This window comes from Fusarium redolens, assembly GCF_020744475.1.
Source record: "Fusarium redolens strain MPI-CAGE-AT-0023 chromosome Unknown BKA55scaffold_16, whole genome shotgun sequence".
NCBI lineage: Eukaryota > Fungi > Ascomycota > Sordariomycetes > Hypocreales > Nectriaceae > Fusarium > Fusarium redolens.
This window is the reverse complement of record NW_025763679.1, coordinates 955,572-970,257: the sequence shown is the minus strand read 5'-3', so window position 1 is coordinate 970,257 and position 14,686 is coordinate 955,572. Positions and strand designations below refer to the sequence as shown.

General features: G+C 48.2%; 8 protein-coding genes across 8 annotated transcripts; 4 read left to right on the top strand and 4 right to left on the bottom strand.

Annotated features, from left to right (window-relative positions):
- Positions 1–49: 49 nt before the first annotated feature.
- Positions 50–1,127, bottom strand: BKA55DRAFT_694704 (kinase-like domain-containing protein; the record flags this gene model as incomplete). The annotated part of the gene is made up of 5 exons (XM_046200074.1): positions 50–481; positions 528–722; positions 780–955; positions 1,012–1,047; positions 1,097–1,127. The coding sequence occupies 5 exons, from the start codon at positions 1,125–1,127 to the stop codon at positions 50–52; spliced, it is 870 nt and encodes a 289-aa protein (XP_046045211.1).
- A 1,599-nt stretch (positions 1,128–2,726) lies between these two features.
- BKA55DRAFT_543714 (uncharacterized protein) lies at positions 2,727–3,281 on the top strand (the record flags this gene model as incomplete). Its single annotated transcript, XM_046190624.1, has 1 exon — positions 2,727–3,281. One exon carries the CDS (start codon positions 2,727–2,729, stop codon positions 3,279–3,281), a length of 555 nt encoding a protein of 184 aa, XP_046045210.1.
- A 597-nt stretch (positions 3,282–3,878) lies between these two features.
- BKA55DRAFT_520872 (uncharacterized protein) lies at positions 3,879–4,633 on the bottom strand (the record flags this gene model as incomplete). Its single annotated transcript, XM_046188463.1, has 3 exons — positions 3,879–4,171; positions 4,244–4,389; positions 4,437–4,633. 3 exons carry the CDS (start codon positions 4,631–4,633, stop codon positions 3,879–3,881), a joined length of 636 nt encoding a protein of 211 aa, XP_046045209.1.
- A 60-nt stretch (positions 4,634–4,693) lies between these two features.
- BKA55DRAFT_134843 (fungal-specific transcription factor domain-containing protein) lies at positions 4,694–7,178 on the top strand. Its single transcript, XM_046184861.1, has 5 exons — positions 4,694–5,136; positions 5,183–5,250; positions 5,307–5,755; positions 5,826–6,739; positions 6,795–7,178. The coding sequence occupies exons 1-5, from the start codon at positions 4,906–4,908 to the stop codon at positions 7,113–7,115; spliced, it is 1,983 nt and encodes a 660-aa protein (XP_046045208.1). The 5' UTR covers positions 4,694–4,905; the 3' UTR covers positions 7,116–7,178.
- Positions 7,179–7,241: 63 nt separating this feature from the next.
- BKA55DRAFT_597562 (uncharacterized protein) lies at positions 7,242–8,327 on the bottom strand (the record flags this gene model as incomplete). Its single annotated transcript, XM_046196095.1, has 1 exon — positions 7,242–8,327. One exon carries the CDS (start codon positions 8,325–8,327, stop codon positions 7,242–7,244), a length of 1,086 nt encoding a protein of 361 aa, XP_046045207.1.
- Positions 8,328–8,922: 595 nt separating this feature from the next.
- BKA55DRAFT_597561 (fungal-specific transcription factor domain-containing protein) lies at positions 8,923–11,261 on the top strand (the record flags this gene model as incomplete). The annotated part of the gene is made up of 4 exons (XM_046196094.1): positions 8,923–9,081; positions 9,128–9,436; positions 9,497–9,967; positions 10,020–11,261. 4 exons carry the CDS (start codon positions 8,923–8,925, stop codon positions 11,259–11,261), a joined length of 2,181 nt encoding a protein of 726 aa, XP_046045206.1.
- Positions 11,262–11,311: 50 nt separating this feature from the next.
- BKA55DRAFT_134819 (Alpha/Beta hydrolase protein) lies at positions 11,312–12,279 on the bottom strand. Its single transcript, XM_046184860.1, has one exon. The coding sequence runs from the start codon at positions 12,211–12,213 to the stop codon at positions 11,362–11,364; it is 852 nt and encodes a 283-aa protein (XP_046045205.1). The 5' UTR covers positions 12,214–12,279; the 3' UTR covers positions 11,312–11,361.
- A 475-nt stretch (positions 12,280–12,754) lies between these two features.
- On the top strand, positions 12,755–14,498 carry BKA55DRAFT_597559 (major facilitator superfamily domain-containing protein; the record flags this gene model as incomplete). The annotated part of the gene is made up of 7 exons (XM_046196093.1): positions 12,755–12,924; positions 12,980–13,113; positions 13,164–13,287; positions 13,337–13,543; positions 13,596–13,961; positions 14,012–14,382; positions 14,431–14,498. 7 exons carry the CDS (start codon positions 12,755–12,757, stop codon positions 14,496–14,498), a joined length of 1,440 nt encoding a protein of 479 aa, XP_046045204.1.
- Between the last annotated feature and the right edge of the window lie 188 nt (positions 14,499–14,686).

Below are 14,686 nucleotides of genomic sequence, written 5' to 3'. Positions count from 1 at the left end.
TGTGAGCCGTTCCTGGAAATGCATATTAGCATATACTACCACCTAGTTCTCACTGGATAATACTTGCCCTCGGGTCAAATCGTAGAAGCTGGTCAATAAGACTCAGCACTTCATCAGATACAAGTCTCTCATTATCCGAGTTGATAAAATCCGTCCAAGCTTGCTCGTGATGTTGACCCAGAGCTTCAAGTTCCTCATCGTCTAACTCGAGCTCATATTCATTGGCAAAGCGGTACAGCTTGTCTGTGCCAAGGACTTCGGCAATTTTCTTCAGTTGATCAATACGGCTAATTCCGTGAAAGAAAGGTTCCTTTCTGAAGATCATGGCTGCGAGCATAGACCCGAAGCACCACATATCTATGCTGAAATCGTATCGTTCGTAGTTGAGAAGCAGCTCTGGTGGCTTCCAAAGACCCACGCAAACGTCTAAGTCTTCGTCGGGTCGGTAAAAGTCAGCTGAGCTCCAGCCTATCAGTCGGAGCTATGATGCGTCAACATACGTAGATTTCGGTCACCATGGGTCACACCTTTCTGTTCTCGGGGTCGATCACTACATTGTGCGGTCTAACATCACGATGCATGACACCTTGGCTATGGGCGAATTCCAAAGCTTTGAGTAGCTCGCGGGTATAATATCGAATATCAAGGTCATCAAAACGAGGATACAGCGTTCGAAAATCTGTGTTGTCTACGTATTCGAGGACTATGCCGATGTCAGATCCCTATGCCTCACAAGGTCAATCTTAGTTCAAGACCGGGGCTTTGGCGGGGATGCGAACCTCCTCACCTTGGACAGCGTCGATAAATTTGATAATGTTCGGACCATTTCCTAGATATTGGAATATCTCGAGTTCGCGACTGATTCTGCCTCTGCTGTCCTGTTTGAACAGTTTCATAGCGTAGATGCGACCGCTTGGGTCACGACATTCGAACACGATTGCATGTCTTCCTCGTCCTATGTCGATCATGTTAGTGTTGTCAAAGGAAGACTTGACTAAAGTTTAACATTACCTAATCGCTTTGGAGGCGACATATCATAGAACTGCCCTGTCAATTGTCAGCAACAAGCCTGCAACCCACCTTGCCTTAGACTTACCCGCCCCTGACTCCGGATGGATTGGTGCCATCTTCACGACATTCAGACGCAGATCCTTTTTTTGTCCCTCAGAACCTGGATATCATGATCATCGATGTTCGACATCTGGTGCAAGGATGAGCTGTTGAAGCAGAAAACCCCGCATAGGGCTGACATGCTTATTCAGCCAAAAAGCAGGAAAGGCTGAATGGTTACACATGCAGCCTGAATGTCTCATACAAAGGTGGTTGTATTTATATTGACTTTTACATCTTGGGAGAACGCAAATGGCTCTTTCATCAGCGTCGGGGTGGGGTTTATTGGTGAGAAATGGTCTAGGAGCCGATGCAGCTGAAGAAAACTCGACAATACACAGCATCCTATGCACTTTCGATGCAGTCACAAAATTGAAGAATCTGGTTCAGATATCAATAAAGTGACCCAAACACCTTTATCCCAATTCTTTCATAAGGTCTTTGTCAATTTAACCAAGAATGCCAGTAGTCGAGGAATTCTGCTGTGCTCGCAGATAACCGTAATTGTTCTGACTACCCTAAAGCCTCACAGCCAGCTGGCAGTTGTCAGTACAACAATCTCGTTCGCCGCACAGTCGCTCAAAATCACGGCAATTCATCGTTTTAGGTTCGTCGGGTTATGAAATAGAAACAATACTTTCGGAAGTCGCCGTGAGGGAACAGCTGAAGCTAGACTGCCAAGGCTGAATTTCTCCTGCTACTAACGCTGGACTGGAGTTCGTTCTGGGAGAGACCCAGTAACTAAGAACTAAGCTTATCTGATATAGGAAAACGACCAGGCCCGCACAGATAGTCGTCGAAACTTGTGCCTCCAATCGTAGCAATCACTCAAGACCAATTAAACTCGGCATGTGACACGAATGTCCAATTTTGACCTGTAGGCTCCAGTAGCATAAGGCGGATTAAATGAGTACTCCACAGATGATGACATGTGAGAGGCGCAGCGGCAACTCTCTGCCGGTTGTGACTCGCGAAGCATTCTCAGTTAGGAGATGGCCGATGATCTGGCGCGCGCTAAAGGAGTGTAAGTGCGATGGGTGAAACTGCCTAACGCACGGAAGGTACAGTTGTTTGATGAGCTGAAAACTAACATGCAGGGGCTCGTGGCTGCTCTGATCCTTTGTTATGCGTTATGGCAGGCCTGGATGTCCTTGGTTTGATCAGGATGAGAGATACAGTGATTGTAAAGTCGAAGATCACGCAATGAAGACCCGGTCTTCATGGGAGACACAATGAGTCACTGACGCACCGAGTTGCTTGCCTGGGCACGAGCTCTAGGGATGGAGGTCAGACGCATCGTGGCACTAAATGTTTGGTGTTTCGTGAGGGCATTCAGCCTTTTTACGAGGTGGGGGGGGGGGGGACCGGGAAATAAGGCATAGCCCAAACGTTAACTACAATAGGAAGCCCCTTAATCCAGCCTAATGAATACCACCACAATCGTGACTCCTTGAGACAACCTTAAATAGAAAGCCCTTGGAATCCTTCTGTTGGTTCTCGCTTCCCATCTGTTTTGAGTAAACTCTCGTTAATAACTATCCACTCGTTTCTTTCTCGCTTCAACGGCCGAAACCTTTGCAAACCAACACTTTAATAATACCCTACCTCCAATCACAATGCGTTCTGCCATCATCCTCACTGTCGGCGCGACCGTTGTCGCTGCCTCCCACCCTGCTCTCGAGCGCCTTGAGAAGCGCGACGCAAAGGAGTGCGCTTCCGTTGCTTCAAGCATCCTCCCCGACCTCACCGCCATCCCTACTCCCGACTCTTCGCTCGCCAGCTTCCTCGCCAAGCAGACCGATGTCATGACCATGACTGATGCTTGCGTCCTCCCCGCCGTTACTGGCTCCATGGCCAAGGAGTACACTTCCTACGCCTCCAAGCTGAGCTCTTGGTACATGGACCAGAAGGATGGCATTTCTTCTCTCCTCGATGCCTGCAGCGATGTTCCTGAGGTCAGCTCTCGCATTGCCTCCCTCAAGGAGTCTGCCACTATTTGTGACAAGGTTACCTGGGCTAAGGAGACTGGCACTGCTTCTTCCAGCAGTGATGATGCTAAGTCCAGTGACGATTCTAAGTCTAGCGACAAGGGTAACGCTGCTGGCGTCAACTCTATCAAGGCTGCTGCCGTCGTCGCTGTCGCTGGTCTTGCTGGTGTCATGATGCTGTAAGAAGCTTCACACCATTGATGGTGGGATAACAGGGGGGATACCCGTGGGTGACGGCGTCTTGGCTTTTCGATTCATTTGGCCTGGTGTACTGGTCTCTAGTTTTACAATAAAAACACTCAATACAAGCGTTGTGGCTTCTGTAGCCTTTCTTTAATTGCCTGAATCCTCGTTCTTATGCGCGCGCAAAGGTTATTGACGCGCTCTTTTCTCGACGTGTTTTTCGCCAAGCCTGATTCCCATCGATGCCCCCAGTGAGTACAGTCTCGGTATCATTTGCATTCCCCAGCTGCACTGCTTGCAGATCCACGTGGGTCAGCTTGGCAACGGATGTTTGCCAAAGTTGGGGTAAAAACTTTGCTGGGCCCGGGGGTCAATAACCGCGATTAGACCTCAGCATGGCTGACGCTGTCTAACCTGTAACTATGGCAATCGACCGGAATATTTCAGGACAAGATCACTGTCCGAGCGATGTCATTCATCATAATGGCCGTAAATAGTCAAAAATTCTTGTGGTCGGTTCTGATGGAGGTGGTAATTAGTGTCGGTATTGTCTCGGACTTCGATCCGTGTTTGCTGAGTTTCTCAATAACGAGGTCATCAAATATGTCTCAGATTGTCAAAGGGAAGTGCCAGCAGACTACCAATTAGATCGTCATCTATCCCCTCGCCCCCATACCATATGATGGGGTCCGATTCTTGTTGTTTTTCTATTTCAGAAGAGGCGGGAGACAGTAGACAAGTTGCGCCTGGGGGATTCCAGGCAATGCCGGAAGTCTGATTTGCATGGCTGCTAGCGTATTGCAGGCCGAAACAGTATTCGTCTTCAAGTTGCGAAACAGGTGTCAACGGTGAAAGAATATCGTCCATAGGAGGGTATGATGTCTCCAATACTTATTGCAGTTGTTAGCAAGAGACTCACAATGATGCCGGAGAACAATGGCTTATGAAGAGCTCGGGCTTACCATTAGAATCCTCGTCTTTGAACTCGACATGCGACAATGTCGGAGAGTATGAATTATAGCTTAAACTATTGCGCGTGGCCTCAATGGGGACTTCCTCCTTTGTGGGTTGCTTGGAACCATGACTGTCTCCTTTGTTCTTCTTGCAACTGTTTTTGTTAGTGAAACCGTTGGCGGAATTTTGAAGTTGACTCACGGCGACCGTCGAGGTCCTATCACTACGCATTCGCACGAACTCCATTGACAGTTACTGCATGGTGATTTCTGCATAACATCGCATCGGACCTTTCGAGATCGGCACGTTAGACATGCTCTACGAGCTCTGCGTTTCCGGCGTCCAATTGTATTCCGGGTATACTGTTGCTCATCTGTTGCTGCTGGGATATCTGACATGGTGACAATAATCAGTTTATCGAGGCTTGAAAAGTTCAAAGTAATCGTTCATCACATGTATGACACTTACTGCAATATCTCACATATAAAGAAACTCTAAGTTTGGCTGATCTGCAAATGGTGGCGGGTATCGGACCGCACCACGGCATTACATAACCGTGTATAGCCGCGTCGCCCGCATCCCCGCAAACCGCCCCTCAAGCCGTCCCTTATCCCATCCTGCATCTCCCTTATCGAATCAGCAAACCCTCCAGCCCATAATATTCGTCATAATGTCAGACTCCCACGACGATTCCGACGGTCCTGAGAGTCGTCGCAAGAGAATTCGCCAAGCCTGCCTCAATTGCAGGAAGAAAAAAGTTCGCTGCACGGGTGAGAAACCGATATGTCAGTTTTGTAATAGGCTTGGACAACCTTGTGTTTATGCAGAGGATGGGAGGAGTCTTAGAAGGACGAATTTGGCCGTTCAGCCTGCTTTGGGGGATGTGCCTGAGGCTATTATGGTATGTGGTCCACTGTTGTTGGGTTGGTGATGCTGACCTTGGCTAGGATAACATCACGGCGCGGTTTGCTTCTTTCGAAGATCAGATATCAACGCTACAGGCAACAGTCGAAAGGCAAGACATAGTGTCTTCTTATTATAGTCGATGATCGCATTCTGACAGAGGTACAGATTACTGCCGCTCGTCACAAGTCAACAACAATTATCCACCAAACGCACTCACTACCAAGCCAACACCCCTGCCCCCGTCCTTCTTCAAACTCCTTCCACGATACAATCTCATGCCAATGAGCGCCCTCAACCAAGTTCCCTTCTATTTGCTGCCGACGTCTACTTCCGCTACTGTCACAGCCAACCTTACTCCCTCTTTCACGAACCAACCTTTCGGCAGCGCCTGGCCGATGACACGCTACCAACCTATCTACTCTGGGCATTCTTATCAGCTGCCAGACGATACTCTTCTCTACCAGTCACTCAGATCAACTCTGCCGACGATGCGTCTAGCTATGCTGCTAAAGCTTGGGAGAGTATAGAACTTCCGTGGACAGGCAACGCGCCCCAGGAAAGGATTTTAACAGTCATTCAAACCATCATATTGATAGTAAGCACTGAGGTTCCCGGTGAGTCAATCCACCATCACGAGATGTGGTCTACTAGTTGAGACAGTTATTAACAGTCCTGACCGTCTAGCCGGCTTGTGTAGCCAAGCTCACATGAAGCTCGGCTTCGCCATTCGTCTTGCCCAGAATAACAAGCTGCACCTGGAACCCGATCCATCACTACCTGCACCAGAACGGGAGGAACGAAAGAGAACCTTCTGGTCCCTATACCTGCAAGACAAACTGATAAGTCTTTCCCGTGGACGCTTCTCCGGTATCCGAGACGAGGAATGCAAGGTGTCTTTACCATGCTCAGAGGATGCATTCAAGGAGGGTCGCGAGGAGAAGACCCCCTTCCTCGACGAATTGACGGGAGATTGCGTGGAACAAGAAGCCGTTGACAGTTGCTGCCCGCTTGGTCTCATCAACGTTATGGCATCTATTCTGGGTGGTGTCTCACATTACGTTTTGCATGATACCCAAACCTCTCAGATGGGCCTTCCTTGGTCTTCAACAGCTCCTTACGCCACGTTATCATCGGCGTTACTCCAAGCAGAACACTACTTCGGAATGAATGAAGACCCAGCTGAAAGTCTTAAGCAACGATGTACGGTCGATGGTGTCGTTGATCAGCTCCTCGCAGGTTCCTTCATCTTCGCAAAGGCCATGTTTCACCTGTCTCATTGTCTGCTCCATCATCCTTTCCTGATACAACAAAGGCTTCAGTCGGGTAAACAAAAGGCGCCGTCGATCTTCATGAAGACGGCTTGGGAAAAGTGTAGAACTCATGCGAAAAGTATCACAGACCTACTGGATATGAAGAATCAGAATGTTCTCATACTAACCTCCATTTACGGATATTGTATCATGGTTGCTGGTACAATTCATGCTCTGTCTATGAACGATGAGAGAGACCATATTCGAAAGGAGAGCCAAAGACACTATCGTGCTGCCATGGAATCACTACAGGACCTATCATGTTACTGGAACCATGCAGCTCTAATGGTAAGCCCAAACGTCTGTTCACTCAAAGAACGAAATCAAATTCTCACCCTCACAGGTTAAACGACTAGAGAGATTCCATAGTCAGTGCGAGACTCGCGGACAAGAGCTTTCACCCTCAAGCGTCGAGCGAACACCTGGTGATGTCAAAGCTCTGTGGCAAAGTGTCGACTATACCTCGTTGTCAACTCCAACAAGACCCGGAAGTCCAACGCTGGCAGTTCAAACCTCAGTCGAAGCCGACTGGGCCTTATCAGCGGATATGTTTGACTTTAGTGGTTTCGGTGGATTTGCAGAAGGTGTTGATGTCTTCAGCATCTCGTTTGTTGATGGTGATATGACGCTGGGAGATGAAATTCCTAACTTGGCGCCGAATTAGGCAGCGATTGGACCTGACATTGGTATTGGTTTGGACATTGGGTTTGAAAGAAGTAAACTGTGCGTTTTCTACGAGTAGCCGCCTGTCTTGCTTGCAGCATTCTATCTAGGCCTCAGGGATGAATGATCAATCACTACCAAACACAATGCCATTCTTTTTCCGCATATCTTCCATCACCGTGAGAATACTTCGACTAAGTGCTCTCAAGTCAGCTTCAGCTTCCATATCTTTCTCTTTGATGATACGCCCAAGTTCCTTAGCCTCCCATGTCAAGTTCAACATATCAGTATACTCAGGGTCGGTATCTCCCAGCTCCTCAGACTCTTGAGATCCTCTTGTGACGAACTCCAAAGTACAGATATCTGTGACGTTCGAAGCCTGGCCCCCAAATATCTTGATGGTTCCCTTCTCACAGTAGATCTCGGTTGGTGCATGCGAATCATAAATCTTGCTCGTGCGGGCCGAGACAGTAAAGTTCTGCTGGTGCTTTGAAGACTCAGTCGTGTATTGGAACACGATCAGACCACCGCCGTCGACTCCAGTTTCAAGAATGACTGGGAAATATGCTTGGGATGAGGGTTTTCCAAAGAGTCGGACAGCGAATGTGACAGGATAGCAACCCATATCCCACAAACAGCCTCCACTGAACTTGGGAGATGCAACATTTGGAACGTTGTTTTCTGTGATATCTCCAAACAGCGGCGAATACACAGCCATCGAGAGACTCGCGCCATAGATTTTGCCGAACTTCTCTGTTCTGGTTTTCTCATCATCAAGTAGTCTCTGAAGTCTCTTGAAGTTGGGCTCTTGAATGTGCCGATAAGCTTCCAGGATGAGGAGACCTTTTGAGTCAGCGAGCTCGTAAAGAGCTTCGAGCTCCTTCATGTTGGAGGCGAAAGGCTTTTCCATGATGACATGTTTGCCAGCATTCAGAGCCTTGACACCTTGTTCGTAATGCAACGAGTTGGGTGATGCGATATACACAACATCGATATTCGAACCTTTTGACAACATGGTGTCCAAGTCATCGTAAGCTTCCACCCCAGAAGCATCTTTGATAGAAGGCGTTTCTGAGATGAACTTGTTTGCTGTGTTGAGCTTTCTGGAATACACAGCAGTGAGATAAAATAGTTTACTCTCATGACATGATTGAACAAAAGAGTTGGTGATCCAGTTCGTCCCCACGACAGCGAGGCCAACGGGAGCAGACATGGTGAACGAGTTGATCTTGAACTTTTCTTGAAACAAAAATATTATCTCCAGAGAATTTGAATGTTCGAGAGCGAAACTCCGACTTTCTTATAGCTGCAAATACGTGACATCATGGCTACGACGGTGAGAAGTCCGTAACCTGAAAATTGACAATCGCGAAACCATTTGGCGGCACAGCATTTGGAGTGTTGCCTCAATCTGGTAATCGTCGGCGAGTCTAAGGGAATAAGGGCGGAAGAGTGCATTAGTGGATTACGTGAGGTGAACCGACCGACCGTCTACTCTTTACTTCCCTGCAGAACATCAAGAACTGATATTATCGCATTGACGTACTAAAAGGTGATTCCGAATGAGCCGTTTGCATGATAATGTCGAAACCCTGTGGAAATTGCCGAGGTGCAGCTAATTGGCTGGTGGAATGAAACCTCGATAATGCCGTGACCGGGGTTGTATAAGAGCCCGAGATACCGAGTTTATCACGTCACGGAAATACCGATACCTCGAGATTTCCAACTCTTACGACGCCCCAACGTGTATATACACAAACAATCGCTCAACAATATTTCCCAGACTCATCGTAGGATACTTAACAGCCATGAATGGTGCATCGGATTTTCAGCAGCTTCAAGACTCGCCTTATCATTCCGATGCCTCCGCGCCAGCGCCAAAAACGCCACGGGTCTTGGCGTGCAATCACTGTCAGCACCGCAAGGTGAAATGCAATCGCGTGTTTCCTTGCAACAACTGCATAAAGGTATACCCTGACCTTTAGGAGATGATATTGAAACTTACACGTCTAGGCCAATGTCCCTTGCGTGCCGTCAACGCCTGCTCCACCTCGCAAGAGAAGAGCGCCAAATGCCCTGTTGCAAGAAAGGATCAAGAACCTTGAGGCTCTGCTTGAGCAATATACCTCTCAAGACTCACCCAAGCAAAGTTCTGACACGAGTGGACTGAGCCATGATCCGATGGAAATATCCGCCAGATCGTCACCGGCTCAATCTAATGGACACGGCGCTCAGACGCCGACTGGTCCTGGTAAGCTGGTCGTTCGGAATGGCGGGTATAAATTCCTGGACAGTTACATCTGGGGAAGGATACACGAGAATGTCCGACATCCCTTTCGATAATATGGTTTCTAAGGCTCTTTACTAACAGTCAGTGCATAGATCTCAGAAATGCGTCATATTCTTGACGAAGACACGTCAGACGAGGAAAATTGCCATTCCTCCGATTCACCCGCTCCTCATGAAGACGATGATCTTCTTTTAGCCAAGATTTCGTCTCTGAGTATCAATGATCAAGCTCCGCTGCCTTTCCAGATCCTTCGTTTATGGCAGGTGTTTCTCGAGAGAGTCAATCCTATAACCAAAATGATACATACTCCAACTACGGAGCATTTGGTTATCGGTGCAATGACAAACCATTCCGATATATCGCACAAGAACCGAGCACTTTTATATGCTATATATCTTGTTTCCGCCGTCACTTTGACGGGTGAAGAAGCAATGACGATGTTGGGCTTGCATAAGGACGAAGCATTACAGATATTCACCCAAGGCTTGAAGATGGCGCTGAACAAGGTCAATTTTCTCAGGAATTATGATATGGTCGTTCTACAAGCTCTTGTTTTATACTTGGTAAGACCACAGACGCTGACCAGGACGCACTCCAAAGCTAATCATTTTACAGATCGCCTTACAAGGCCGCAGCAACCATGACGCCGTATGGGTGCTCAGCGGCGTCGTCATTCGCATAGCTCACAAAATGGGCGTCCACCGCGATGGCGAAGCACTCGGCTTGACCCCTTTCGACACAGAGATGCGTCGTCGAGTATGGTGGCGAATCATCATACTGGACTGTATGTACGCCGCAACATCTGGAATGAACCCAACACTGTTACCGCTGGGTTGCGACACCAAGCTCCCTCACAACATCAACGACGCGGACTTTTCACCAGAGTCTACAGTCATCCAAAACAAGCAGGGTACCACAGAAATGGCGTTTGCTCTGGTTCTCTACGAGATCGTTCACTTCGTGAAGGACCATCAGATGACCGATTTCGAACACCTTCTGCTGGGAGGTCAAGACGTTGAGCCTGGAACCCCCGAATATGATCTTTATCACGAGTCGTTGGATAAGCTGACACACCTTGCTGATGAATTCGACAAAAAGATGAGTGAGGTTGAGAAGCAGTACTGTGATCCATCAGGAGGACCACTTCACGTCTTCGCCCTGGCCTTTCGACCTCATATCCTGAGAGAAGTCAGAACTATGGCGACACCAATGGAAGAAACACCAGAATGGGGGACTGAAGTTAAGAATTCTCACGACAACTTTTTCCGAATCTGGCTTGCGCACAATGAGAATGAACACGCGCTTCATGATCTGATATCGAATGGACCTTTTGCGTATTCATCAAAGTCGCACTTTCACTTCGACTCACTCATCTTTCTTGCGGGTCAGCTTGTTCATCGCTCACCAGTTGGAGATTTTACAGAGCGGACATGGAGCCTTTTTGATCGGTTTTACCGCAATCATGAAGAGCTTTGGAATCTGTCTCAGCATAAACATTTTCAACTCGCGAGGCTGTTGTTGAAGGCTTGGGAACCTCGACAAATGGCTCTTCAGCAACTCGGAACACCTTTGGAAATTCCAGATTGCGTTCAAAAGCTTCGAATTGCGGTGTCACAGGCTGGACTGTCATGGATGAGTCCGAGAGATGTGCCTTTTCAACCTATGAATGGTGTTAATCAAGGGAGCATAGACCAGATGCAGGACGGAACAAATGGGAATCTCTCAACGGATATGTTTCAAAGCCCGCCGATGACTGGGGACTGGTCTATGTCTGGTAATCTTCCCACCATGGATAGTATGGATACCCAGACCCCAGTTCTTCCCATCTTTGGCTTCTTCAATAGTACCACATGGTAGGTTTTGCTTTTCTGGAGCAATATTTGGCAGTAATACGGATAATCTGGAGTTGAGATTTCCATAATGAATAATAAGTATCTGTTATCCGATCCTGAGCAACTCAAGCGCCTTCATCACTGGAACCGTCAAGCAAGTTCACAAAGCCTTCAGGAAGAGGCTTCTCTTCAACCCAAGCTTTGATACCTTCAGAAAACAATTCCGGAAACTGCAAATTCCATGCATGAATTGCTCCCTTGATGAGACAGGCAGTACTCTTCTTTCCATCTTCGCGGCCTTGATTGCGAAAAGTCAGAGCCATCTCTTTTGCACCGTCAAAATCATCGCCCTGGTCTCCAGCGGCTGCCAATATCCGCTTATCCTTCTCGGCAACTGCTTTCACGTCTTCGTGCTGCCACTTAGCAAGTCCAGCGTAAGCGTCATTGACCAAGTTCCAGTCGTTATTGGCCGCGATTTCGTTCTTGAGCTGAGTATGATCCTTAAGACCCTTCATCCAGACGCTGAGAGAATAGAAACCGCTGTTGAGGACGAGCTTGAGACCGTAGTGTAGGAGGCTAGGTCTTTCTGCGGCCCAGACTTGCCACGGTCGGAACGGGGTTGAGCCAGTGACGAATGTGGATTTGACGAGGTCTGGATGTCGGCGGATTAATTCCATGGTGGTGAAACCGCCCAGCGAAAGGCCGGCAACGTGCGCTTGTCCACGGTGGGCATGTTTTCGGATGAGATGCGCGACAGAGTCTGCGGCGAGTTCAATTGACCATGGCCCTATATGTCTCGATTGAGAGTGTTTTGGGAGATCGGGAACGACGAGATGGTAACCGCTAAGGTGGGGAATAACGTGCTCCCATTCGAGGTTGCAGCTGAAGAGGCCATGGAGCAAGACGATTGTCGTCGGAGAGCTGTCATTGTACGACTTGAAGAAAAGCTCTTGTTGGGTTGCAGATGCTTGCGACATAATTATTGAGTCTCAATCTCACAGTCAAGTTATTGTTTTACAGAGTGCTATTTATCAGATCATGATTGTTGCTAAGGCCTCAGCTGAGCTGCGCCACTGAATTGAGTCGGCTAATGTTTATCCGAACGCGGAATCCCGATTGTTCTGCCATGGACAGGTTTGCCTGGGAGTAGCTCAAAACGACCGTAGGCGAGATGAATATGCAGGCACCAAAAGTAATAGACTATTGACTCTAATAATATCACAGAGGGTGAAAATTGGTGCAGTATGTGAAACTACAGGGATTAAGCGATGATAATCGTGTTGGACACTCTGGCCTCAGCGTCATCCATATCTCGAAGGATTCATGGAGGGTCGCTTGCGCGTCTTTCGCGTTACCAACACGTTCAGCTAATTAAAATGGCCTGGTTATTCTTCGCGCCGTCAAAGATGATGATTTGCATTCTCTCCCTGACTTCTTCTTCTATGTTATGGAACTATTTACAGCCTCTTTTTGACAATGCAGCGTCGTACAAGTCGCAGTCAAGAGCTGGGCTACGAAATGCATACAGAGACCCCTGTGCCCTCTAAATCCACTGAAACAACACTGCAGAACAAAGGATCGACGCCAATTCTCCACAATGCGGTGGCCTCCCCTGAAGTAGACCCAATGGAGAATAACGACGACAAGAAATATCTTACAGGATGGAAGCTTCATTCTTTGAGCGCAGCGTGAGTCAGTCGCGAAAATTGATATTTCAACGGTTTTCAAGCTTATCGTGCCAAGTCTATGGATTAGTCTCTTCTTATCAACGCTTGAGACAACCATTGTTAGTACATCGTTGGTCTCCATCACCAACGCCCTCAATGGCTTCATCCTTCGGGATTGGATCGTCACCTCCTATTTGTTGACATATACTGGTGCGCACATTGTCTCCTTCCTGTTTGAAACGTCATGTTAACTATGGCAGGCTTTTTGACTATTTACGCCAAACTCAGCGATGTCTTCGGGAAGAAGACAATGCTTCTCCTAGCACTACTCATCTTCACAGTATTCTCCGGCCTCTGCGGTGCGGCAAACAATGTCGTTGACCTGTAAGACGCACTCAAGTCCAGCCATTGATTCTCTCTGATAAACTCTCAGCATCATACTTCGAGCGTTCCAAGACATTGGCGCATCAGGCATCTATGCCATGATCCTCGCGATCGCCCCAAGCCTGGTACCAATCAGCAAATACGCAAAGTACATGGGCGTCATGTCGACAGTCTTCATCACCGCAAGTGTTCTAGGCCCTATCCTGGGTGGTGTGATCAGCCAGCATTCGACCTGGCGCTGGGTCTTTCTTCTCAAGTACAATTCACAGCTTTATGCTCGATCGCAACATGCTGACACGACATCATAGTCTTCCTGGAGGAGCCATCGCCTTTGTCATGGTTTGCTTCTTTCTCCCAGCCTCCGAAGAGTCGTCCAACCTCTCGCTCCTGAAAGTCTTACGGTCAAAGGTTCGAAGGTCTAATTGGGTTCGTATCGATGTGCTTGGAATAATCCTTCTCCTTGCAGCCTCAGTTCTCCTTGTGTTTGCACTTGAGGAGGGAGGTACCCGATACTCATGGAGCAATGCGGTTGTCATAGCCACCCTGGTTCTAGCTGTTGTGCTCTTCATCGCCTTTTGGTTCTGGGAAGTCTACATTGAAAAGTCGCCAAGCAAGCAAGAGCCTGTGTTCCCGCCAAGTATTTGCAAGGACAGGATATCAAGCGCCATGCTGCTGTAAGTCACACACCCTTCTACTTCTCTACAAGCACTGACTGGTGGCATAGGACTACGTGCTTCGTCGGTTTCCCTTTCGTCTCAATGGTCGTCAACATTCCGCAAAGAGCTCAAGCAGTGTACGGGATGTCTCCATCTCGCGCTGGCATTATCTTACTACCCATGATGCTCACATCTCCTGCCGCAACTGTTCTCTCAGGCTACCTAACTGGAAACGCCAAGGTTCCGCCCGCATACCTGATAATTATAGCTGCAGCGCTGCAGGTCTTGGGCGTCGGCTTAACATGCTCTTTGCCCACAGCTTCGACCGGTATGCACGATGCTCAGTATGGATATGAGGTGCTGATGGGAGTCGGGTTCGGTATGTGTCTGGCTACCGTCCTGACCTTTGCTAGAGTGGTGGTTTCTGAAGCAAATCTGCGTAGGTGACTTCTTGTCGATAACAGTCAGGTGTACTAACAGGAATAAGCTGTGATGATGGGTGCACTGACACAGATCCGTGTTCTCGGTGGCACAGTCTCACTTGCGATTTGGTAAGTTCGACCCGTCATATCTCTACCAAACACGAATTACCGACAGATCCGCAGCGCCACTCTTCTCAACAATCATCTGACACCGAAATTGCATGATCTTGTCTCTTCAGAGCAAGCAGCAGCTATCCTGGACTCCGTATCTGCGATAAATGATCTGGAACGGTCCCAGCAGCTAGCTGTGAGGAAAGCATT

Bases quoted from the DNA above. Each gene is read 5' to 3' on its own strand.
- BKA55DRAFT_134843 (XM_046184861.1), top strand. From the start codon at position 4,906: ATGTCAGACTCCCACGACGATTCCGACGGTCCTGAGAGTCGTCGCAAG. The intron at 5,251-5,306 runs GCAAGACATAGT...ACAGAGGTACAG, and splicing joins CTACAGGCAACAGTCGAAAG to ATTACTGCCGCTCGTCACAA. The intron at 6,740-6,794 runs GTAAGCCCAAAC...TCACCCTCACAG, and splicing joins GGAACCATGCAGCTCTAATG to GTTAAACGACTAGAGAGATT.
- BKA55DRAFT_134819 (XM_046184860.1), bottom strand. From the start codon at position 12,213: ATGTCGCAAGCATCTGCAACCCAACAAGAGCTTTTCTTCAAGTCGTAC.